The sequence below is a fragment of the Genypterus blacodes genome, unplaced genomic scaffold (genome assembly GCF_046128005.1).
Source record: "Genypterus blacodes isolate CSIRO-AG114 ecotype Tasmania unplaced genomic scaffold, CSIRO-AGI_Gbla_v1 ptg000036l_1, whole genome shotgun sequence".
Lineage (NCBI taxonomy): Eukaryota > Metazoa > Chordata > Actinopteri > Ophidiiformes > Ophidiidae > Genypterus > Genypterus blacodes.
The window spans coordinates 3,146,498-3,170,853 of record NW_027466849.1 but is presented as its reverse complement, the minus strand read 5'-3'; the positions used below and the strand labels follow the sequence as shown (position 1 = coordinate 3,170,853).

The following is a 24,356-nucleotide window of genomic DNA, read 5'->3' as shown; positions in this document are numbered from 1 at the left end:
AATGCGGCCCTGCGACTTGCTCCACAGGCAAATGAAGCCACAGTGAGAGGCAGCTGGTGGAAAATTTGGATTTTTAGAGCATGAAGAAACAATGCCTCAAAGGCCCAATCTGTGCCTCTGGTGAGCATATAAATCAGAGGAATATCTGCAGTCAAAATGAGTTTCAGTCATATATGAACAATAACAATTCTGTTTGTGTTTCCTTAGTGTCATTGGAGATTTAGACCCATTTCTCAGCTGTGTTAAACACTGTGAATGTAAGGAGATCTTGAACAGCAACAGAAATCATTAATGAAGTAGATTTAGTTACTGAATATTAGTGCCTGTACCAAAAAGTTATGTTCATCAGTTTGGGAGATCCAGTGGGGTCCAATCTTGTGCTTCATTACTCTACAAGCACTGCTTCTGTTTAATTTGAAATGTGCCAAACACCGCAGACGCATCACTGTCAACCCCCTCTGCTGGCTAGTGGAGAGTCTGAACTATCACGTACCTTCTCTAACACGCAGCTGCCAAGTCCTTCTTTTCATGTGACGGGAATCGCTTTCGCAAAAACGAGAGCATGAGCAATCGCTGTCCCACTTTGTTCTCTCCTTCACATGCCGTCCGCCCATCACTCACCTAAGGTTCTGCAACGCGGCTGTCGCCAGTGCGCCGGCGAGCAGCAGTGATGTGAAGATGTAAGGGTAGAGCAGTAGGGTGCCAGCTAGGCGCTCCAGAGTGTCCAGAGGCAGCGTGCCAAAGGCGTCCTCACACAGATACAGACTGGCATCGAAATCCCTGCGGGGGGTGGGGTGGAGGGTGGTTGAGGGACGAGGGCAATAGAGGTCAAACAAACGGGGGACGAGGACAGAGAAGCAGAACAATGATCACTCACTTTCCAATCCACGGAAACTAAAATGGGTCCATGGTAGTACAGTGTGTCCATCTGTCTGTCCATCCCTCTGCCTGTCTGCCAAACCCCAGTCAAAACCGGATGAACACCAATGTAACTTGACCTTGACACTTCAATTCACAATATACCATGAGTGCTAAGATGGCAGCATTACATCAGAGCAGCATCAGGCGTAATGCAAACAGTGCAGTCTACGTCGCTGCCTTGTTTCTTCTGAGCAAACTGAAAAATCTAAGATGAAGAAGGGAGTCATGGGCTTATTACAACAACCCAAAAATGCCTTTTAAAAGAAATCAAACTGAGGCATGATATCCTATATACAGTATGTGAGTTTCAGTAGGTGCACTTTTAAGTCAGCAGTGCTGCTTCTGAGAAACAGCACTTGGATTGCCGATTGAACCGAGAATAAAAAAACTCTTTCTCACGCATTTTGAAAGAAACGTAAGTCGGAGAAGAAGCTTGAGCAGGAGCGGAGCAAGAGGCAGCGCTGCACTTTTCCAAAGGCCTGCTGAATAATTGAAGAGCCAGTTGTGTGGTGTTGGCTTGTGAGCCATGTTATCTGCCTCCCCGGAGCAGCTATCCAGTGGCTGAGCTGCTCCACACACACACACACACACACACACATACATAGCCGTATCTGATCGATGTGCAGCCCTGCTGGCATTACCTCGCCATCTATTATTCAAACACTCTAACACTCCAGGTACTACAACACGAGCACTTTGTGAATAATACAGTCTAGATCAAGTCAAGAGGTGTGTGTGTGTGTGATGTGGCCTGTGTGTGTGTGTGTGTGTGTGTGTGTGTGTGCATGTAGGTGGGTGTGCTGTTGAGGTATGTAGGAGTTGTGTGTCTGTGTGACTGTTGCTGCAGTGAATCTGTTTATTTGTATGTATATGTGTGTGTGTGTGGGGGGTGGGGGTGCATGTCAAGCAGCAGGTAGGTGTATTTTGCATGAGCACACTAGCATTTAGAGAGAGCACATGCGTCTGCCAGTGTTGTGTACGTACCTCGTTGGCCCCAAGGCAAATTTCGACTTGATGAATTTAAAGATGTGTTCATCTGATCTGAGCTGTAGTGCTTTCTGTCAACAGAAACACACACACACACACAAAAACAGAGATAAGGACAACTTCTCATGGCCGAAGATCGAAATGCTGAGATTTATAAATAAGTAAATGAACCAGTCGTAAGATCAGATGGAAAGCTTACAACATACCAAAGAGACTTGGATACACGAGAGGAGGCTGTGGTGTAGGAGGAGAAAGAGGAACAGAGATGGTGTGAGAGAAGGGAGGCTTAAGGGAGGGGGGGGGGGGGGGGTCAGGAGGAGGACAAAAGGAGAAAAAGAGAGAAGGGAGAGAAACAAGGAGAACATATCATGAGGGAAAGGGGGAGAGAATGAAAGGGAACGAAAAGAAAAGAGACAACCCGGATGGGCCCAGAGAGCTCATACCTCCGCTAAGGATGAAAACCCCTCTGATGCTACAATGCCAGGTTCCAAACTCATTGTCAAAACTGAACTGTTCTAGATATAGCGCCACTACCAGGCTGATTCATGTGCAAGTGCAACCAAGTTTGATTACACCAGACTTATTCATTCATGATGAGATGCAGCACTTTCCGACAACTCTGGAAGCCAATTACAGCAAATGAAAAGGAGAAAGGAGGAGAAGAGGACAAAGAATGAATAGGAGGCAATGGGATAAAGATGGGAAGGGAAAGAGGGGTGGCGGCGAGCGGAGGAGACAACCACCTTGGCGAGATAATTGATGGTGATGGTGAGGAGGAGAACCAGGACGGTGTGGAGAAGCAGTTTGCCCAGACGAACCAGCAGCCTTCCTGTCTTCAGGTCGGACTGGACAAGTAGAGAAGCAAGAGGCAAATCAATGTGTATAATGTTGAGAGAATGATGTTGTTTCTTTAGCTGGGTATACTTTCACATTATGATACATCTAGCTGACGCAGACATTCAGTATTAAACACTCTGAATGCCATAGCTGTCATACAGGTGGGTTATTTGATTTGTCTAGTGCACTACCTTGACCTTGAGAATGCATTTACAGCACAGTTCGATGTGTTTTTGCTCCTCTGAAACATTTCATCTCATCACCCAGGAGGATGCAGGGTAATCTAAACATACACAGGAACACACACACACACACCTGGCAGTGTCTGATGAACAGCGCAGCTACGATGAAGCTTAGGACCAGTGAGCCCAGTATCATGGAGTTACAGAACTGGAGGAGCCACACACTCAGCAGGCCACTCACTTGGACCAGGTACAGAGTTGTCACCTAGAGACGTACACACATACACATCACCATCAGGACCGATAAACCCTTAATAATTTACCAGAAAAGGAATAAATCACTGATTTAACACCTAATCTGTAGTCTGTCTAAATACAGAGCTACGGCGTCGAGCTGCATCGCCCTCTTTCTCTGAGAGGAGGTGTCAGTTTTCACACTTTATTGCCGGTCTGTGAAGCACAATGTGTGGCTGCAATCACTCGCTACTTTTATGCCTTTTATTGGGTTGAAGCACATGCTAACAAAACCAACATTTGTGGAGGGGCAGGGGCACATGTGTTGTTTTGAGGCTCGTAGCAGCTCGGCCCACCAGTACAGAGAAACACACAAACCAGGTTTGTTTAAAGAGAGAGAGGACAGAAGCTAGAGTTCATTGAACGTTCGGTTATTTTTCTCAACTGACAAACTTTGGCCCTGTAATTTCACAGAGGATATGAACAATGCACGAGGAAGGACGGTTTGAAGTTCTGTTGATATGCCAGTTAAGCTAGATGCACCCTACTACTGAAAAGCAAGACTGTTGCATCATAAAACAGTGACAAAAGAAAAGATGGGGAAGGTTTAAACATTTATTTGAACTACAGCACACACATAATTACTTCTTCTTTCTGCTTTATTACATTGAATGTATTCTAATGCTTAACATTCAGCACCTAACTCCAGAGACTTCTGATGGCCAAGAAGAGAGCAATTCATTGATTCTTGATTATGAACGTGTCCAACAATGAGTTTAAGACTACTCTTAATGGATAATTATACACATTATATAGAATAGAAGTAGTATACTGCCATCCTGATATGGCTGATAAGAGAATTCTCGAGCCATGTGGCAGCCATACGTACCTGCGTAGTCGTTAAGAGGTCCATACAGTCCATGGTGTAAACGATCAGAGCCTGAACGAGTAGGATGAACTGGTTGAACTGCCACGTCAGGCAGAAACAGAAGGTGGTCACATACATCAACCACACCATAACTTTCTGGGAACAGAGAATACACACAGGTGTTAATATTCTTGAGCTGTAAACTAACAGCAAGTAATATCACAGTAGATGATTGAGAAGTCGTTCAATAGATGGCTTTGTCTTGCCGAGGATAGACTATGACTCTGGTGTGTGTGCAATTACCTGCTGCAAGGGGGAGAGATGAGGTCTGAGGTAACAAGTGATGGCAGTGACCTGCAGGGCAAGAAAGGGCAACGACCAGTTCTCTCTGAGGGAGATGGTGAACTCCACACGAGTGGTATCTACCCTGGAGGGGGCGACGGAAAGAAGGTAGGTGAAAAGTCATTGGATGTGAAAAACGATGATCAAGGCACATGTGGTTTATGTGACCAGGTAACCAAACAATCAGAGTTTGGAGTCCATCTCTTAATATGATTGTTTTGGTCTGTTCATTGTGATCCAGACAGTTTGTTTGAAAGGCTTCGAGAAGTTGGTAAAACACTGTGTGACCCTCAAGTTATTGTTTGTCAAGTTGCCACAGAAACCTTGCCTCTTTTATCGACCCAGACGCACAGAAGAGAAAAATGCTGGCGGGAATTCTTAAACTCATTTCAACTCTGGGGCACTTGAGGTGCACGGGTTGGTCTTTTAAAAACACGGGAGGGCCAGAGTAGAACCATGCAGCGTCAAAGTGGGACATGCAAGGGTTGACTAAAAAATCTCTCACTCTCCTGTGGCTGTGGCTTGCAGGCCTTTCCATCACAGCTATAATAGTCCTGAGCAAACACTATAATTGGATGGTGATACAGCTAGTTAACGCTTAAATTTAACTAAATGGTCAAATAATCCATTTCAAGGGAAATCCAAACATAACCACTCGTCATGACTAATCGAGACGCATTTCAAAAAGAGGAGAAATATGACTGCTGCTCTCTGCGTAATGAATTTAACGTCCTTGTTATATTCTAATAAGACTCGACGCACAACCCAGAAACACATCAGAAAGCCAAAGCTCACAAGTGGGAATAATGCAACACCTTTTTAATCACCAACCGCACATTGCAAAGAGTGAATACGACGGGCAAAGCCAGAGATTTAGTCCCTCTACCTCAGGTCGACACAGACTCAGACACAGTGCCAGTTATGTGCCATTACATGAATCTAGAGTCCTTACCTCCTCTCACGCTGCTCCAGACCAAATATAACCCTTAAGTGCTCCACAAGAGGCCTATTTCCTAAACTCTTAAAGGCCTCCTGTGGAGACTTTGAGAGTAGCTACAGCTCCAGAGCATGGGGCAACTCTTTTTCCTGGGTGGGGAGAGGGCACGCGAGGGATTGTTATCGAGGGCTGTATGAACTTCTGTCATGTTTTATAACCTCTCATTCAGATTATATTACAGACAACTTTCCTCTCAAGAATTTACAGCAACATCACTCTCTGCAAACTTGATTTTACCAAGATGGTTTCACTTGTTGAAACATGACCACAAACTTTCATTCTATGTCATCTGCTAAACATATGCAGAAATGTTTTTAAGATGGATTAAAATCGATTAAAAAATGGAATGAACAATTGGTTGTATAGCGTGGAGTTTGGCCTTCTCACTGCCACTGAAGTGACACACACATCAGTGACACGTTCAAAGTGAAAGGAAGCACACACACAACACATAACTAAATAAAAGCTGATTCAGTTCCTCTCTCATTAAAGACACACACACCCTCACAACAAACAAGGCTTTTTGGATGAAAGTAAAAGCCAATTTGGTTGTTTTCCTTTTGCCGGGTTTACAAGTTAAATGGCATAGTTTGTTTTCAACCTCCTGAGGGTCCGGACCGAACCAGTTAGTGGCAAGAGGCCGTATAATGACCAGGTCTGCTCTGGAGCCATGTTTTGATGATAGGATCCATATCAAAACATGTTTTAAAGAGGTACACACAGTCCTAACTGAGGACACTCTACCTACAAAATTAGGAGCCGAGCATAGACTAATCTCACAATCCAGTCACGATGGGAAAACTTTGAATCCATTGTTAAGTTTTGGGATCAAAAGTCTAAAACATTTTCGATGCCTCACTTTCTTGCGTGCACGCACACACACACACTCACTATACCCACCTGTTGAGTATGTACCAGACACCAGCGAGTGCACCGGCCAACCAGGAGCCAGACAGGAGCCACGCGGTCAGGTACAAAGCGATGACATATACCGCTTGGAGTGAGAACACTGTATAAATGTAAAAATACACTGGCTCCAGAAATAACTGCACCACACACACACACACACACACACACACACACACACACACACAACTATTAGTTTGACGTGTTCAGTGGGAGAAACACGCAAAATGTTGACAGCACTGACTGCAGAACACTGTGGCATTTTCCAAAGTTTAGTCTGATATTTTACAGTGGAATCCTTACAAAAGCTGAGTAGCTGTTTCTCAGTTAGTTGATGTGCCAATACAGAAACTGTTTCCTACTATGTGACAGGTACAAGGGTTTAAAAAAGGAAGAAAGTAAAATACTACAACACATCAAATGGTTGTCAGATTGTAATTGTGATTATCTGTGGTCAATAAAGTTTTACCTGTATGGGCAGCAATCTGTAAAGGACGCTGAGGAAAACCTCTTGGTAGATATTCATCCGCTGCAGAAGATTAATGGTTCTCTTGGATTCTGTCAAGTTGTCATGGATCAAATCTGAGAGTCCTGGGAACACACACACACACACACACACACACACACACACACACACACACACACACACACACACACATATAAATTTCACCATGTCTCTGTGGTGCGATGAGGACTGAGAACATTAATTCCTGGATGTCTGACAACCAGACGGTAAGAGGCCTCTTGATGAGGTCTCTTGAAGGCCACTTACCTCATTTGCAGAGTACGGTGACATTAAGAAACAATAATAGATGTTAAAATTGCCGTCAGCAAGTGAGTGCTCCTTTGAATTCAAAAACGGTTAATTAATAAAAAAAAATTTACCTGGAACCGCTGAAGCCATAAATAAAAATCTCCATAGCCTTGGACTGCAAATGGTCTCTGCCCCATTCAGTAACGTCTCAAAGCCCTCAACAACCACTTCATGGTGGCAAGGTGCCATTCATTCTTTCAGAAAACAGTCATCCCGTCTGTATTAATGTAGCACCTGATTACAAATAGGTGAAGGTTTGTTCTTTGACTCCTGCAGTATCATTACTTTGCATATTTAGTTTTGAACAAAGGGCGGCCCTGAAATAGCAAGAGAAAGCCCAGAGTTTGACCTTTGAGGTGTTGACACATACCAACACACACTCATTTAGGTATGCACTATCTCTCGACTCTCCACAACTCCCTCTCATGGTCAAGCCCAGAGACTTAGACAACAGCTGCCCAGCAGCCAGGGGCCGACCGTCTGGTGAATTGGTGCAGGCAGAACAAGCTGGAGCTTAATGCTCTAAAATGAGATGGTCGTGGATTTCCGACTGAACATTACATTACATTACATTACATTACAATCATTTGGCAGACGCTTTTATCCAAAGCGACTTACATTACATTACATTACCACCCTTCGCAGAGGGGGGAGCAATTGAGGGTTCGGTGCCTTGCTCAGGGGCACCTCGGCAGGGGCTCGAACCGGCTACCCTCCGGTTCCCAAGCGGAAGCACTACCCACTGAGCCACTGCCTCCTGAACGCAGCCCCAACGGCCCCCATCATTCTGTGTGACTCCCCAGTTGACACTGTGAAGTCCTTTCGATTCCTGGGATCCATCATCTCCCAGGACCTCAAGTGGGAGCTCAACAACAGCTCCCTCACCAAAAAGGCCCAGCAGAGGATGTTCTTCATGCGGCAGCTGAAGAAGTTCAGCCTGCCAAAGACAATGATGGTGCACTTCTACTCTGCCATCATTGAGTCCATCCTTACCTCCTCCATCACCGTCTGGTTTGCTGCAGCCACTGCCAAGGACAAGAGCAGGCTGCAGCGTATCATCCGCTGGGCAGAGAAGGTGAGCGGCTGCAACCTGCCGTCCCTCCAGGACCTGTACGCCTCCCGGACCCTGAGGCGGGCAGGCAAGGAGTTGGCCGACCCCTCCCACCCTGGACACAAACTGTTTGTATCCCTCCCCTCTGGCAGGAGGCTGAGGTCCATCAGGACCAAAACCTCACGCCACAAATCCAGCTTCTTCCCTCCTACAGTGGGCCTCATCAGGCCTGGGCCTGCCACTGACCACATCATTTCCTTAGCAACTTGCATGTTTAATCTTATTTAAATTAGTTAATTTATTTAATTTCATGTGTTTTTCAATTTAATTTGTTTTAATTTCTTGGCATAGTTGTTGTCTTATATGTTTTATATCTTGATCGCACCAATAACCAGAAAAAAACTGGCAATTGGCAATAAAAGCTATTCTGAGTCTGATTCTGTTTCTGTACAGCTTGAGCGAGCAGACCCAGCGCTGAGACATCCTACTGCTTCAATAAACTCATCATATACTCAACTCCACTTCTCCTCATCCTTCACCTATCAACGAACGCGCAGAGGACCCTCTGATCCTCCTTAATAGAGGCTCGAAGTTGTGTCAACATGATTATCGCTGTGTTCGTAATGCCTGCGCGTGTATAATTTGAGCATTACACACAGAAACCAGCACAGATCAACCTTTTGCATCATCCCTCCTTCATTTATGGCCTCACTTCCTCCTTCTACTGCCCTTCCTCTGGGCTTCTACCGTTGCATCTCTTGTTCAATTTCTGCCTTGCCTTTATCCCTTCCTCGTTTCCTATCCCATCTTCCTCATTTCTTACCTCATTTCCCTGCCTCCTTCCAATATTCCATTGTTCCATTTATTCCCCCATTACATCCTTTCATCCGTTGCTCTTTTCACTCTCCCTCCCTTATACCGTTGCATCTGCAGTAGTCTACTGTCCTTCCACCTTGCTGCCTCCACTGTGTGAGTCGAGTGAGGAATGAGTGAGAGAGAGAGCAAGGGTCTTTGCACATTTAGCCAAATGCTTAATAATGTACTGACCTTAGTGGAGGATTGGGCCTATTTTTTTACTTAACAGCAGTGAGAACAAAATAATTTGACTAATTTCCTTGAGAACAAAGTGTACATGAGCAATAAATTTATGCTTGGTTTGTGCCCTTTTTCAGAAAAAAAAAGTCCCTCTCAGAATGGGAAGATGCAGCCACGGAACCGAAGGTGAGGGAAGGTTGAAAGAACCTGTCATTCAAAACATTTGTAAGATTCTTCACAAATATTACATTTATAAATGGTAATCCCTCTAGATTTACCTGCTTATTTCATCATCAAAATGCGGCAAACAGGGAAAGTGGTCTTCAAAGCATATTTGAACTGAATTGTAAATCATATTCAGACCAAAATATTCAAATGACAATTAACACCTGTTTACAGTTAGGAAATTATATTTTCAGATTGTTTTACACAGACATTCTCTATGTTTAGCTCAATTATACGTCAACGGTATAGCCAAGGATGTAGCCAAGAAATTATTGGCTGGGTCTTGGTTGCTTGAAGAAGGCTCACCCGAAGGATTGGTGTTGCAAGGTAGAACCACATGGTTGAAGCCATGAACAAGCAGGGCAGCTGGACAAGATGGGAGAACATGCAAGAGACGGCACTGACCTGGCAGGACATCTGGAGCATGGAAGGACACCTGATCAAGTATCTGCTCTGTTCTGTGAAATTGAGGTCCTGCCTACTCCATCAAACATCCACACATGGGGGTTAACAGATCCCCATGAGCTCCCAATTGCACGCTCTGCAGATGGCCAGCCAACCATGAGCATGTCACTCCTCCTGTCGGTCCAGTCTGGCTGATGGGAAATTCTGGTGTCAACACGGCCAGATTCTAACAGAGTTGGCTGCTGGTGTGGAGCAGTCAAGAAAGAAGGCAAAACAACTCTCTGATGATCCTTGTTTCACCGACTTCTCAGGTCAAGGGAGAGCGGTAAAAGGGTGGAACGGGGTCCAGGCCAGAGCAAGTGCGGGTGGTTCTTATTGAGCTCACAGTACTATTGGAAGAGAGGATGGTGGAGCCCAAGTTACAGAAATAGAAGGCCCTCATATTCAAAAGCCAACAGAATGGATGGAAGGCATGTAACTTGCCGGTTGAAGTCAGCTGCGGGGGCTTTGCAGGTTAGTCACTGTGGAGAGCTCTGATACTGCAGGGGATTGAAGGCCTGGCTAGGAAGCAGCAGGTAGCCAACATCACCAAGCAGGCAAAGGCAGCATCCCAGTGGATCTGGATAGAGCAGTGGGAGATCAGGGAGGATAGTCCTATAGAACAGTCCCAACTTCATATGACTGCGGAGAACACAATAAGGCCACTTTATCGCTTGGCATTTCAGTGAGTATTCCAGTGACATAGAGTAAAGTCTGCAGTGGTGGATTAAGGTGGCAGAGGTGGCACCCCGGGGATCTAGAAAGGAAGAGCGGTGGCAGAGTTGAGTGGTGGACAGCAGGGTCAGGGCGAGGACGAGCCTCCCTGGTTTATTATCCACAAAACATCTAAATAGGGGGGTTCCCTATTTAAACCTGCAGTAGCCACTCAACTCAGTTTGGAGGAAGGTGACTTGAGGCAGGGAAAGAAGGAGAGAGCGACGTCACTTACTCACAGATGGCGCAGGGGCGAATACCTGTCAAGGTGAGCCGGTTGTGATAACCCTTTCATTGTTTGCATATCGTCTCAGAAAGGTAAATTTCATTAGAGGATTTGTGCAGGAGAGATAAATGGATTATTTTATATCCATCTGGTGTATTTTATGAACAAAAGACCCAACAATGAGACCAGATGCTGCATATGAACACAATAACTCGTCGGGATAACACACATCACGTACCTTCATGTATGGATGGCGCCTGCAACATTTGCTTGTAGTATGAATAGTACAGTCCGCACTCTGTACGGAACGAGATCTCACGCTCCACTTCCTGAAAAGAAAAAAAGGGAAACTTGGGTACAAAGGTTGTGTAAAAAATGATTCTGCAATATGGAAAACAGACATCTTGGCAAGACATGACAGAAACATGAGGGATAAAAGCAGCGCAGGAGGAGCAGTTAATACATTGGTAATCCTCCAGAGGAACAATAAGAAACACGGATACAAAACGTGTTTCTGGTGGTGTGTGTGTGTGTGTGTGTGTGTGCATGCTGGAAGATGTCTTCCCGAGAGATTTCCGGCTTGCTATGCATGATTACTGATCCACTGAAGGGTATAACATTAAGCAAATGATAAACAGCCAACCGCAGAATATAAATAATCAGTCCATCACTCAGTATTTTCTTGTTTTATCCAAATTGCATTCCAATGTTTTCTAATGGCTTCCAATGCCGACATCTCTGGCACTGAAACTTGGCAAACAACAACAACGTCAACAAAGAAAGATCAGGTTGTTTATTTGCAAATATTTCTGGCCTTGTGAGCATTTTTACAAATCTAAAAGGCAACTCTGCAATACTGTGAAGTGCCAAACACGCTGCATTATCAGAGGCAGGATGTGGGTTCTCCAAAGTGCCCTTTTGTAAAGTTGAGATGTAATGAAACAGTAGTTGGTGTTAGTACTAAATGTATGCAGCTTTCCACAATTCAAGACCTTAATTCACTATTCCAAGACTTTTGTTATCCATCGGCCTGCAAATCTGTCCGATATGTGGCTTCAAAGCATTTCTTATTACCTGAAAATCATGCTTGATCACAGCATAACATATACAACGTCTTTCCTTTTCATTTGAACTGGCTCATATTTGCTTCATCCTACTCATTCACAGATGCAGGACCACCCACCACTCCACACACCGGAGACACGCTAGCCTAACCCTTTAAATCACTTATGGTCTTTTTTTTATCGTTTGGTGATTCATCATTCAAATGCCCACACGTTTTCTGATTTTGTGACACATGGAACATCTGTATGAGAGAAGTGAGGAAAGAAGAGTAGAGAGCATATGAATTTACTTAAACATATTAACATAAAAGTTTTATATGTTTATTTGTTCACCATTTTGCTTGTATATAAATCTTTTCAGATTCCTATTTAGATAATTTTCCGCCTTCCATTTATGTATCATTTCCCCCAAGACTAATCCAAGACGGTGGGTGATGAATGTTCCCTGCCCTTGACATCACCTGTTCCTCTGCAGACCACCAGCACCTTCTTGGATGTGCCCCAACTTCAAAGTGAATCTAGTTGTAATCACTGATAAAGCACTGAAAACACTCTGTGGGCGTATAAATGGAGGTTCACTGACCCACAGCTGTGAGACTTCGGTAAAGATCTTGACATTTCAAAGATTCATTTGTGATACACCTGCTGTGTTTGTGTGTGTGTGTGTGTGTGTGTGTGTGTGTGTGTGTGTGTGTGCGCGCTCTGTGACTTAGTATGTACGAGCACTTCGCTGCCAAAAACCAGAATCCTGCATCTCGTTGGAGTTTAACATTAGCATGTTGCAAACGCATGTGAGTGTGTGAGTGTGTGGTACAGTCTGGTACACAGTGATTTATTGCAACTAAAACTGTAAAAAGCCTCTTTGGAAAACTATAAAAGACTTCTTAAAGAGCGGCCGGCACGTGTGACCACCTCTAGACTGACTCCTACTGTGAGCCGGGATTGGTTCCTGCACGCAACTGTGTGTGGTGTGTGTGTGAGTGGAGAGTTTTTGCTTACAGGCTCAGGTTGTTTTACTTTGCATTGGACATCCGTTACGACAAAATTATATTTTTAACAAGAGTAATATTTGTGTCTTACTGTGAGCTGAGAGAACCACAGCAGATTCTCATGAATGGAGTAAACGCACCAGGCCTGAGTCACAGCCAGCAGCACAGCCAATACCATTCCTGCTGCCATGGAAACACACTGTCGCCAAGGCCACTGGGGCAGAATGTTTGATCCGGAACAGTTGCTGGATCCTCCCGGCACAAAAACCTCCTGTGAACTGTATTCGTGTGAGGCATTAGACCTCGCCGCCCCACACATCCGATTGGTGCACCTCCTTCCAGCAACGCCGTCTTCCCAAACAGCCAGATTATGCTCACTTTTCTTTGGGTTCACTCTCTTGCGGAACTCCATTTGCCCGTGAAAAGAGGGGTTTACCAATAAGTTCCTGTATCCTTTGATGAGCCGCAGCCAGGAAAAAAATCGGCGTGCTTCTGGGCCGCCATATAGAGCTCATCCAAATCCATTACAGCAGTAAAATCTAAATGCGCCGTGTTTTCCTTTCTTGAAATCACTCCAAATAAATTAGCTTTTTAATCGCATTGAGTTCCTCGCCAAAAAGGAATATGCAAAGCACTTCCTCCGAGGGAATGAGCAGCCAGTTTCCTTCCCAATCCTTCTTATGAGTTTGCCGGGGGCAAAACAAGCATTGGCGTTTCACCAAGAACGCTGATGAGGTGGCTAATCCTCAATTTAAATTAAGGTCAAAGAGAAAAGGCCTAGTTAACAAGTTTATACATTGCTCATCATCCTCAAAGCTGGTTCACTTCTCGGAGGGCAGCGCTGTCTTGTCTGTTCCTCTCTCCGCTGTGCGTTTCCAGACCGACCCAGGTCTCTCTCTCTGATGCAGTCCTGCAGGAATCCAAGCTGCCGACTGTCCAGCGTTCACTCCGGTGCGTTTGCTTCCCTCGCCTTTTTTGTCATTGAGACGCTTACAAACGGGCGGACCTCTGAGTCCCCCGGAGCGCCGAAACGAGAAAGAAAAAGCAACCCTGAAAGAGCGAGCTTAGTAGCAAGGGCTGAGCTAAAGTTAGTGTGTGGACGACAGGATAGGCTGTAGATAACTGCAGCTGTCAAGAGGGAGGGAAAGAAAAAAAAAGGGATGACTACTGGTGACCTTTTGTCTATAAAAACACACACTTGCACACAGGAAAAGAATAAGATGGGGGTGGGAGCCGAGAGGGGAACATTGTTGGAACGTCGTTCGGAAAATGCAGGGAACGTTTGTCGGAGTGCTGGAAGTGCAGTGGAGGCAGTGAGCGCACGTCTGAAATAACTGTTAATCTCCGCGGCCGCCATGCAGATGACTTCACACTTGATGAATTGGCCAGAGGAAGCCAGCTGCTCATGTAAGCAAGCGAGAGAGAGAGAGAGAGAGAGAGAGAGAGAGAGAGAGAGAGAGAGAGAGAGAGAGAGAGAGAGAGAGAGAGAGAGCAGGGAGTGAGTAGGTAAATGCTCGATTGTTACCCGGCCAGACCTCTTCACCTCCGGCTAACATTACCTCCATTTTCCCACCATAACACTCTGGCTGAGGGAACCACAAGGAGCCACACGGATATTAAAACCAGACCCTTTTCTGCAATAAAGCTGTTTTCCCACAAAATGAAAACGCTCCTGTAACGTCAGCAGTGTAAGGTGAGGTCAGCCCGGAAAGGACAAATGCAAGTGCACAGGATTCCCAGACTCCCAAATTACTTTCCAGCATGTTTCACATCGCGTTCCATTCAAAACTTGACCTGCAGGCACTTAAGAGGGCCATGTTTGCATGTAAGACAAAGTGAGAGGCACAGAGAGAGGGAGAGGAGGAGATCTCTGAGGAGGAGCAAATTAAATGCATCATCTCAAGAAGTTTAGGCAGTCGGTTCAAGCCGCGGTCAGACTGGAGCGAGTGTGTGTGTTTGTGTGTGCAGTAAGGCTTTGAAAAGTATCCGCATGGGTCTTTTGATACATGTACCATGTGTACAGCTGAGGCAGAGCCTATGATAGCATTAACAGGAGGTAACGCATCACAGACAACACGGACACTGTGGCACGTACACACACACACACACACACACACACACACACACACACACACACACACACAGTCAGGTGCGTATGCGAGGATGTCAGCCAGGAGTGTTCTTACGTGGGAACACTTTGGGGAAATGTTTGCCAGGCCTGTAAAATGACCTGCATTTATTATGAATGAAAGCATCTGTATACCTCTTCCTCTCACTCTCTCTCTCTCTCTCTAACACACACACACACACACACACACACACACAAAACAGAAAATGGCATAGGACCACAAATTGTGTCTTTGTGCAGATTCTGTTCAATTAACTGGATGTGCTGCTTTTCTCTCAATGACCCATGCGTGCAATTATCCCGTGAACATTGCCTCGGTGCGGGTCAGGCATGCGGCACATTTGCATGAGAAACAGATGAAGCACCTGGCTGGAAATGTGAGCTGCAGCCAGCAAATGAAATGAAGCAAATTCCAGACTTTAGATTTTGTACCTTCTACCCACTTAGTTGTTTTGTCTGATTGATCTCTCTCTCGCTTTTTCTCGCTCTCTCTCTCTAAACTCGGCTGTCTGCTGTGGTCAGAGGTGGGAATTCGCAGATCACAGGAACTGATGAAGCAGAGCTGTAACTATTAAGAGAAAGCTGAACTCAGCCTCTCTTCTTTATATCATAAAGGAAGTAACGAGAACCTGTCTAGGTAGATTAATCTCATTTATCCAAGAGAAGCAAAACTCTGGCCAGGCTTCTATCCAAAACACTTTTTCAGAGGGAAGTTGCAGCTGCACACCGACAATTCTCTTGACACAGAACATTTGACAGCCTGCTTAACTGAGCATTTAGCAACATCAGCGAAAAAGGCTTCTTTGGAGCATCACCATACATTACACAGTATGTGAGCATTGTGTCTTATGTGTACAGGTGTCAGTGAGCAGTTTTGTTCTGCAGTCTGCGCAAATCCCACATTGTCAAATCATACCGTGTCATCTGGTACAAAATGCAAAAAAAAAGCAGCATTTTAATGAGCAAGCCCGGTGAAAATTGGAGAGCAACGTTCAAGAATTCGTCCAAATCATATTTGGCAGAGCACTGTGTGTGTGTCAGATAGAGCGGAGCAGAGCCGAACAAACTCAGGTGGGACTCCGTAACAAGCGGTCGTCCTGGTGTTGTGGGGCCGGATTATTTAACACGCCTGAAAATCAATCCTCTGCTATGGATGGAAATATAATCATCACATTTTGGGGTTCAGCGTTTACGACGTCTTCGCAGGCCAATTCTATTCTGCCTGGACATGCTGTTAAAGGTCGCATTTCCTGTCGAGATAAGCAAGAAAAATGAATCTTTCAACCGTTCAAAACTGGAACAACTTTTCCATCTGTTAACGTCCACACCTGCAATCTTCACCAGTCTTGCTTAAGGATGCAAAATCCTAAGTTAACCTCCGTATAAAAGTGTAAGACATTCCGACACCCTGTTAAAAAAGAGTTTAACTGTGTGATTCGAAACATTCCAGATCCTTTCCTGCGCTCGCACAAACATGGGAGTTTGATAATCAACGTGCTGCCCAGCCCGTGGTGACGTGTATAGTGTTACAGTATAGTATAGTTCTCTCTGATCTACCAAGGGAAAGTTACATAGCATGCCATTTCACTGCATCAAGATGAGAAGAGAGTGTTACGTTAATGCAATGCAACAATGCAATAACAAATCAGAGCATTCACTCTACTCTGGGTATCGTTAGGTGACATGGCGTTGTCAACATGCCTTAATAAATCCACTCAGGATCTGTTTTAGTCTGTTTTATATGGAGTAGCATACTTTGATTAGAGCAAAGCTGCTGTATTATTGCACTCCTCTGTATTTTCCTCCCGCTGGCCATTGGAGCAGAGCGAGTGTCTCTTGGAATCGCCTTGCCCGAGGTTTCTTCCATTTTCCGTACGCGTTAAGGTTTTGGGTATTTTTTACTTTGTCCTCCAAAACAGAGCTTTTGGCCGGGTCGGGAACTGTCTGTTGTTGTGGGCCTGGAAATCCCTAGGGACCGTGGTGGATTTATTAGAGGGTAAGAAGCAGGGATGGATTTCTCATTATAAGAGTTTGTCCGTTTATTCATGCATGAGTGAATCCTCTGTGAGTCTTCCGTGATAACAATGGGGGTTACAGAGATATAGCGCGGTCCGCATGATCGGGAAAGTACTGGAGATGAAATATCCCTCCCTAAGATGCCAAACGATCCTAGGGAGCAGCAAAACAACACCTTATCAGTCTGAGGGAGCACAAGCAGCCTGAGAATATAACAGTAGCTTATGAATAATATGGAGTAATATATTGTTTATAGTATGTAATATTGGGCTATACAAATACACTTGACTTGACTTGAATTGACTGGACCAAGGGGCATGCATATGTGATCTGATTTACTGCCTTGTGCACAGTATGATTGTTGCTTTAAAGTGAATATCAACGTAAGATTGGCATCAAGGATGCACTGCTAAAGGGTAAGACCACACAAAAGCTTTGAGGACTTTTCTGTGGCAACAGGCAAGAGAAGCGAGACCACACTCTGAAGACCAACACCACCAAACAATCTAGGAATGTCGTACCCAAGCAACACCTCCTGTAAAACTCTCATTAATTACAGTACAACTGTACATGCAAAGGTCTGCAACTGCATCACAAACACTCTCACACTGCTGAACACGCTAACGATCAAATCTGCTCACCTTGATGTTGGAGAACCACAGGTCATTCTCGTGTAGCGTTGCCATGTAGATGCAGCACAGCAGCCCGAGACCGACAGAGACTGACCAGCCTACCGACGTCCAGATTATGGAGCCCCATGACCAATCACCTGCGGGTACGGAAACATTTCACTACTACTGCCGTGAAGTGACATTTTAATAACATTGCAACCAGTCAGCTGAACAAGATTGATGTTTTCTGTCATCTTAGTCAAAATGTTGACTTGTATCGGGTTGAAAACAACAATTAGGTTAATTTGGTGAATCCCAGCAAGATACAAATTGCACACGACATTTTGAACAAAAAGCAGAGTTTGATAAATCTATGAACTTTTTAATACATTGTTATCACCTCAATCCAAAAGGTTCATTGAAATAATCATAGTCAGCCTTGGCAGTGAAATGGCAATAATGGTGCATTCCTACAGGGTACATAAAATTAACTGTCTTTCAGTTTAATATTCCTGACGTCCTCTGAGGATGCAACATAAGCAAAACGTGAACGCACAGCCTGAGCATAAAGGTGTTAAAAGTGCAGCCTTCCACCGATAGAACGAGTTATGAAAATGTATTTTCTCAAAGCTCGTGAATAAACTCCCTCCCCATTTTATGCATCCACAGCAGGTCACAGGTCAGGGTCAGTTTACGCCGACCCTGGAGCTGAAAACATGTCAAAGGCCGCAGTATACTAAAAGGACATCTTGATTCAGGATCTGGCTGCGTTCTTTGTGTTGCACCCCCGAGCTGACCTTTGCTTTTTGTTATGTACTTCTGATAGATGGTAGCATCACCAATGAGGCGCCTGCGGGCAGATCTCCACCTCTTCCTCCGCTGTTGAACAAATGCAACTAAACAAAAACTCTGCAAATTCCACATCCTGAGGCAATAGTTCAGAATCGTACATGTATCTTGACAGTGTAATAGATCCTCCAAACCCGACCCTGGGTGTGCGGCTCTAAAACCATTGCAAATGGACACATTCAACTACACAACACTATTTGAGTGGTAACCCAAAACTGACTACACAGAACAAAGTTCACACACACACACAGAGCACAGTGGTGATGGTGATATCCCATTCAAAAGGGAGCCAGACGGACCTGATTACACAGATGTCGAACTTCTAATGCGAGACGTCGAGGGAGGAGGCAAAGGAAGAAGAGAGAGAGAAGGAGAAGATAGCAGCTACCACTTATAACCCAAGAATGAATGAAATACTGAGAGAATAACAAACATAACGTTGAGGCATCGAGACAATATTCAGCCGAAATTAGCGACTTGAGTTTAGGCTGTTTTACGCATTAGTTTTGCCTTTTGAGACACTGTATGTGATATTGGGCGATATAAATAAAACGTGACTTGACTTGGTAGGTGAATGAATGTGGCACCTGAGAGCAATTTCTAAAACCCCAAAAAAACAAAGTAGTCGGGTCATTTAGGGAGCTGGGGGGCCGTACAGTTTGAACATAAACACTTGCATTCATTTTGGAACTGGTGAAGTGCTCCCTCTCGTGACAGGGAAGGAGTTCATTCGTCTTACTTGGACAATCTATTACACTCCCAAGACGCAGCAAATATAAGTATACTTTTAAGATTATACTCCGTGTGGTGATCTAGGATATTTTGGTTGGTTTTATGGTCACTTCTTTGGATGTATACTGGGGCTCTTCAGACACAGTGCCTGATTTATTGACTATCAAAGCTGCAGTGTGTGTAGAAGGACATCTCACTCACCGTACAAGATCTTTGAATGGTGCTCAGGGCAACAGTTGGCCTGTTGGGGCTGGAGTTCTGGACCTAGGGGGGCCTCCTTCCCCTTGCTGCCCTTCCTCTGACGCAAGGCTGTCATTCTGAAACACTGCAACCAGATGATGCTCATTATGTTATACACACACACACACACACATGCACAGGGCTAACACACTGGGATAAACGCATAAGGACGAATTGTGAGGAGCTGCTGTTGGGATCTGAGCATCACAGAACCTCAGCAGACTCCCACGGGAGCTTTGTCGCTTCACTGTGTGCGGCATTTCATTCATTCACACACCGAGACGTGCGGACATGCGCGGGCCTGCTCGGCTTGGCGGCATCATTTCCTTATCACGTCCCTGCCACAACGCCGGGAGAGCTCAGATCTGGCAACCCCAAGACACATAGACAGCAACCGCATCACCGGCAACTACGGCAACCCTGCGACATTTCAGGTGGATGATGATGATGATGTGCAAAAGATAACGGCTTTGCTACAAGTCGCTAATGGGATGGGAATGGGAGCGTGATGAATGCCGCAAAGCACGTCAGGGTAAGAATGAACTAGAATGTCTCACAGACAGACGACACAATAGTGTTATTATAAGGAATTTGTATGTGCGTTTTGCACTACGGCGCGCGCCCGCTACGTCGGGTTTCTTTCAGTATTGACAGCAACAAAGACGACTTGATTTGAGTCAACAGTACATTATAAGCCTCACCCTCCTCTACTGCGGCTGGTGGAATGGACGACGGTTCTCCTCTCTCTCCCTTTCTCTCCCTCTCGCTCACTCTCTCTCTCCCTCCCTCTTTCTCTCTGTCTCTCTATCCTTACTCGCTCTTTCGCTACTCTCCTCTTTTTTTCGCCACACAGACTCGCATGTATGTCAGCTACATACTGCGCTGTGTGTACCAGGTCAATACAGGAAAAAGAGATGTCCTCATTTCAGAATAAAAGCGTACACATTTGCTTTTGTATAAGGCGGACGCATCTCTTTTCGGTGAGAGTGCGTTTTTCATATTTTTGCTACTTGTTACATGTTGTCTACCATCATGCAAGTCAGAAAAGTCATACATTAAATAGTTAGGGACATGTGTCGTAAAAAGAGGCGTACACCATATTTCAAATAAACATCAGTATATGACAATATACGAAACTTACAGTGCAGGAGCGCGTTAAAAAGTTGTGCAAAAAAAATAAACGAATGGAAATGTTTGACACGCCATTACACAGCTGCTAAACCAAAACATTTTTGAACCGTACAGCACATTTGTTTTATTGTTTTATTTTGAAGGAGCAGACCAGAAGTCCTGTGTTCGTCCCCAGCCTGACACTGAGGGGCGCTTTTAAAAAGCAGCTGCGGCGATGTTATGTACAGTATATTCATTACCTGTAAGCTGCCCTGGATCATGGGTTACCTATACACCCTGTGTGTGAAATGTTATGGTGCGATGATATAGTTAATTGTACGGATAGAATGCCGTCCAATAGAAACGTGCCCCATGTCAACAGAGCAGAACATAGCCTGGTGGAGGAGGAGGAGGAGGAGGAGGAGGAGGCAGGGGTGATTCTTCAGTGGATTCTGTGAATGAGCCAAATATTGTATGTCATGTTGACACTGACCTGTTAGACGCTGCAGCACTCTGAGGAAGATGAGGTGCACAACAGATTTCCAATATCAACATTTGGGAAAGATAATTCTCTATAGAAGTGTTAATTTGATAAGAAGACAGACTGAAGATAGCAAGAAAGAGAGAGGCAGTAGGGGGACAAAGACAGGAAGACAGCAACAACAGGGAAAATGCACTGACTACACAAGAGCCATCATCTCCCCCCTCCCCACCCTCCCTCTCTCTCTCTGACATACAGCAGGCCTCTATTCTTCCTCTTGGCACAACTCAGCCACAGAGTCAAAAAAAGTTCAGCTCAGCCAGTGCAGGTTCATTGTGTCACTGTTTTCATCACTGCCGATATGCCCTCAAGCAAGGCGGCTTCATCCTCAAACACCCTTCACTTCTTTGCTGAGAAATGGAGGCCACACCGGCTCACTTGAGAATAGAGGGGCAGGAAAGGCATTTGAACAGATGGCAACACCTGCACATGAATCAATTCGACTTGTAATTCATATTTATTGCATGCCAAAATTTGGCTATAAGGTAGTTTAGTCAAATTTACACCTTGATTGAAACTCCAGATGCGGAAAATGTTATTATAAGGCATTAAAGCACACAGAACACATTGGGATTGGAGTTTAAGCTGACTTGCCTGATCAGACCAGATCCGATGTTACAAATAGAAACTGTACAACTTCAACTTATTTGTTAGCTCAAAATAAAAAAATTGCACCCTGAAGTGGAAAATGTCGTCCACCTCATCCTCCAGTCTCCACTAACTTTAGTTCATAGTTAAACTGATTCCAGAGTTGTAGCTTTGAGTAAATGGGTACACTCACCTGGAAAGTGAGCAGTGATTCTCATTAATACAACCTTTCTCTGTTGTCGTTCACAGCCAACTGAATACTCAGGATGACCTTCTGCTACCAAAATGTGCCATTTCTTGTAGAACATGCAGGAGAACTTCAGGTATTCATGAAATGAATGAATGCAAGAGGCAATTATTCTGTATAAATGCAAACTGGGCTAACTTAACAAACCCCCCCTGGGAGAGCCAAGAGGACAAGTGAGACAATGCTTAGGGCATTCAGGCAGAAATGAGGGTGTGTGAGCGTAGAGGAAGACATGAAAGGTCTGGAAGATTATCAAAAAGATTTAAGAAAATATATTGGCAGAGCTTTTGTTGGAGACAGGCTTTATTGTAGGAGACGGAAAAAAAAAAAAAGTTTAATGGCCATCCTCCCTGGCCGACTTAATATTTCTGTTTATCTCTTTGGATGGCCCTCCTTGTTTATCGCTTGGATCATTTCCTTGTGGGCACCAAACACACACACACACACACACACACAGTGCAATTTTGTCTTTCTTTCGCCCCCATTCTTCCTGCATTTCGCTCAGTCCCAACCGAGAGAGTTAAGACTGTGAAAACATTAAGTGTGACCCCCGTCTCTTCCTGTGAGCCCAATCGGTTGTCTTAAGCCAGCGCAGGATCAAAGGCCGTCTTCCTTTAAACATTTTTACTATGATGTTTATTTATTTTTATACAAAACACGGTCAATAAAGCGGGGAAATATTGTAATGAACCGTAGCACAAATTGGAAAGAGTCCCTTCAGCAGAGTCTTAGCATATCTATCTGTTTCTTTTTTTTGCACTGATCTCCAATTTCATGGTGGGACCTAAAAGGTTTAGGTGGCAAACTTGATCCTGTAAGAAATGAATGGTTTGAAAAAGATTTGTTTCTCTCAAACGCAGCCGAGGTTTCCTATTAAATGAAGGGATTACGCAACACTTTTCCTTTTCAAACTAAGTGAATACGCTTGTTTGTGTTCATATGTGAAGTACTGCCAGATACACACACATTTGTCTGTGCAGAACTGGACCTTGGTTGTGTGCATTTCATAGAAGCCAGATGAATAAAAAGCTGCATTTGCCCCAACAATAGCAGGCGCTTCTTTTCTCATAAAAGCAGATAAAGTTCGGACTTAAGTTTCAGTTCTCGTCCCCGTCTCCAATAGGATGTAATTACACATCACCCTGCAAACAGCCTTGCATAGTGTGATGTAATGGCACAGTCTCCGAATTACTTTGAGAGAAGTTTCTATAGAATTCAATGACCTTCTCAGAGGACATGTTCACTGCCTCTGTGTAAAGAAGGAGCACACAATGAAATACATGTTCTACACGTACGGTCGTGCTTCCATATGAGAAATGTTTTACAGCCTCGCTCACATCTCTCTGTGCAGTCTGTCCTGAGCACATTAAATCTCTTGTACCTTTTATTATTTTCAATTATTTTCAAGATGAGACCAGAACAAGGCTCAAAGCAATTGGCTGCAGGATAAATGAGATAACGTTCATTATCATTCAGCCCAATCCTCTCACGACTTCTGAGGGTAAATTAAAACACACAATGCGTTTCTGCCAGAGGCAAAGCTTTCTCTGTGTCCTCCTCTATCACAACCCAGCTCGCTTCAAGGCAGGGATGTAACAGGCAGCGTATAATCCAGGCAAGCCTGCAAGAAAATAGGGCATCTTGTGATGCAAGGAAGGATTTATAGGGAGTAATCTAAAATAGGACAGATTGATCTTTCTCATTCTGAAATATCTCAGGCAGCACAAAACTAGAGCTGCCGTACACCTGGAGACAAGATGAGTTCAGGGAGTATTTCAGCAACGTGTTTTGGTTTTTTACAGCTAATAAACATGAAAAGTATTTACATTTATTTACCTAGTTTTTATCTATTAAGGACACTTTAACCACTTTTGTAAATTGTATCATTTCTCGGAATTAAGAGCACTTTCAATTTATTTCCTCGTACTTTGAATCTCAATTCCTAGAACGAATAAATACAAAGATACTATTATTACAAGGTCACACAGTGGAGTCTTTAAATGAGTGCATTATGTTAAAAGAACTTTGACAAAAATGAGTGCTGACAAGCTGTTCCCTCCACGTTGGATTAATTTATTTGCCATGTTTTGACTGGCTGCTAATTGATTGTATGATGACAACAGTGTGCCTGGAAGGTAAAAAGACAAATTTACAAACTGAAAAAAGGGCCATCATGCATCTGAAAATGGTCAGTGGTGATGTAAAATGGACAGGATTTAACTTGCACGTTGTCGTGGTGTTTGTTTCCTCGTCCTCAGGTACCAAAGATGTGAGTCAGTCGAATAATAAGAGTGACACTTGTCTAGGAAATGACAGGCGACAAAGAACAGGAGTTTATTTCTCAGTCTTTATTACCAAAAATACAATGACAAAGTAGTGACATAACACTGCCTATGATGCTCTAAAAATAAATAAACATAAAGCAAGCATCACACTGCTGTCTGAGACAAATCTTTGA

The 24,356-nt window shown here is 44.4% G+C and overlaps 1 protein-coding gene across 1 annotated transcript in view; it reads right to left on the bottom strand.

Annotated features, from left to right (window-relative positions):
* The window catches only part of dpy19l3 (dpy-19 like C-mannosyltransferase 3), a 37,302-nt gene extending 17,026 nt beyond the window's left edge, over nt 1-20,276 (bottom strand). The window contains exons 1-12 of the mRNA XM_076147041.1: nt 20,114-20,276; nt 19,374-19,497; nt 17,622-17,749; nt 11,022-11,112; nt 6,744-6,865; nt 6,269-6,414; nt 4,333-4,456; nt 4,051-4,185; nt 3,061-3,192; nt 2,652-2,753; nt 1,906-1,979; nt 622-780 (exon numbers count right to left, since the gene is read on the bottom strand). Of these exons, the coding sequence (XP_076003156.1) occupies nt 622-780; nt 1,906-1,979; nt 2,652-2,753; nt 3,061-3,192; nt 4,051-4,185; nt 4,333-4,456; nt 6,269-6,414; nt 6,744-6,865; nt 11,022-11,112; nt 17,622-17,749; nt 19,374-19,488 (1,328 nt within the window). The 5' untranslated portion in view covers nt 19,489-19,497; nt 20,114-20,276. The remainder of the gene's footprint in view (nt 1-621; nt 781-1,905; nt 1,980-2,651; nt 2,754-3,060; nt 3,193-4,050; nt 4,186-4,332; nt 4,457-6,268; nt 6,415-6,743; nt 6,866-11,021; nt 11,113-17,621; nt 17,750-19,373; nt 19,498-20,113) is intronic.
* Between the last annotated feature and the right edge of the window lie 4,080 nt (nt 20,277-24,356).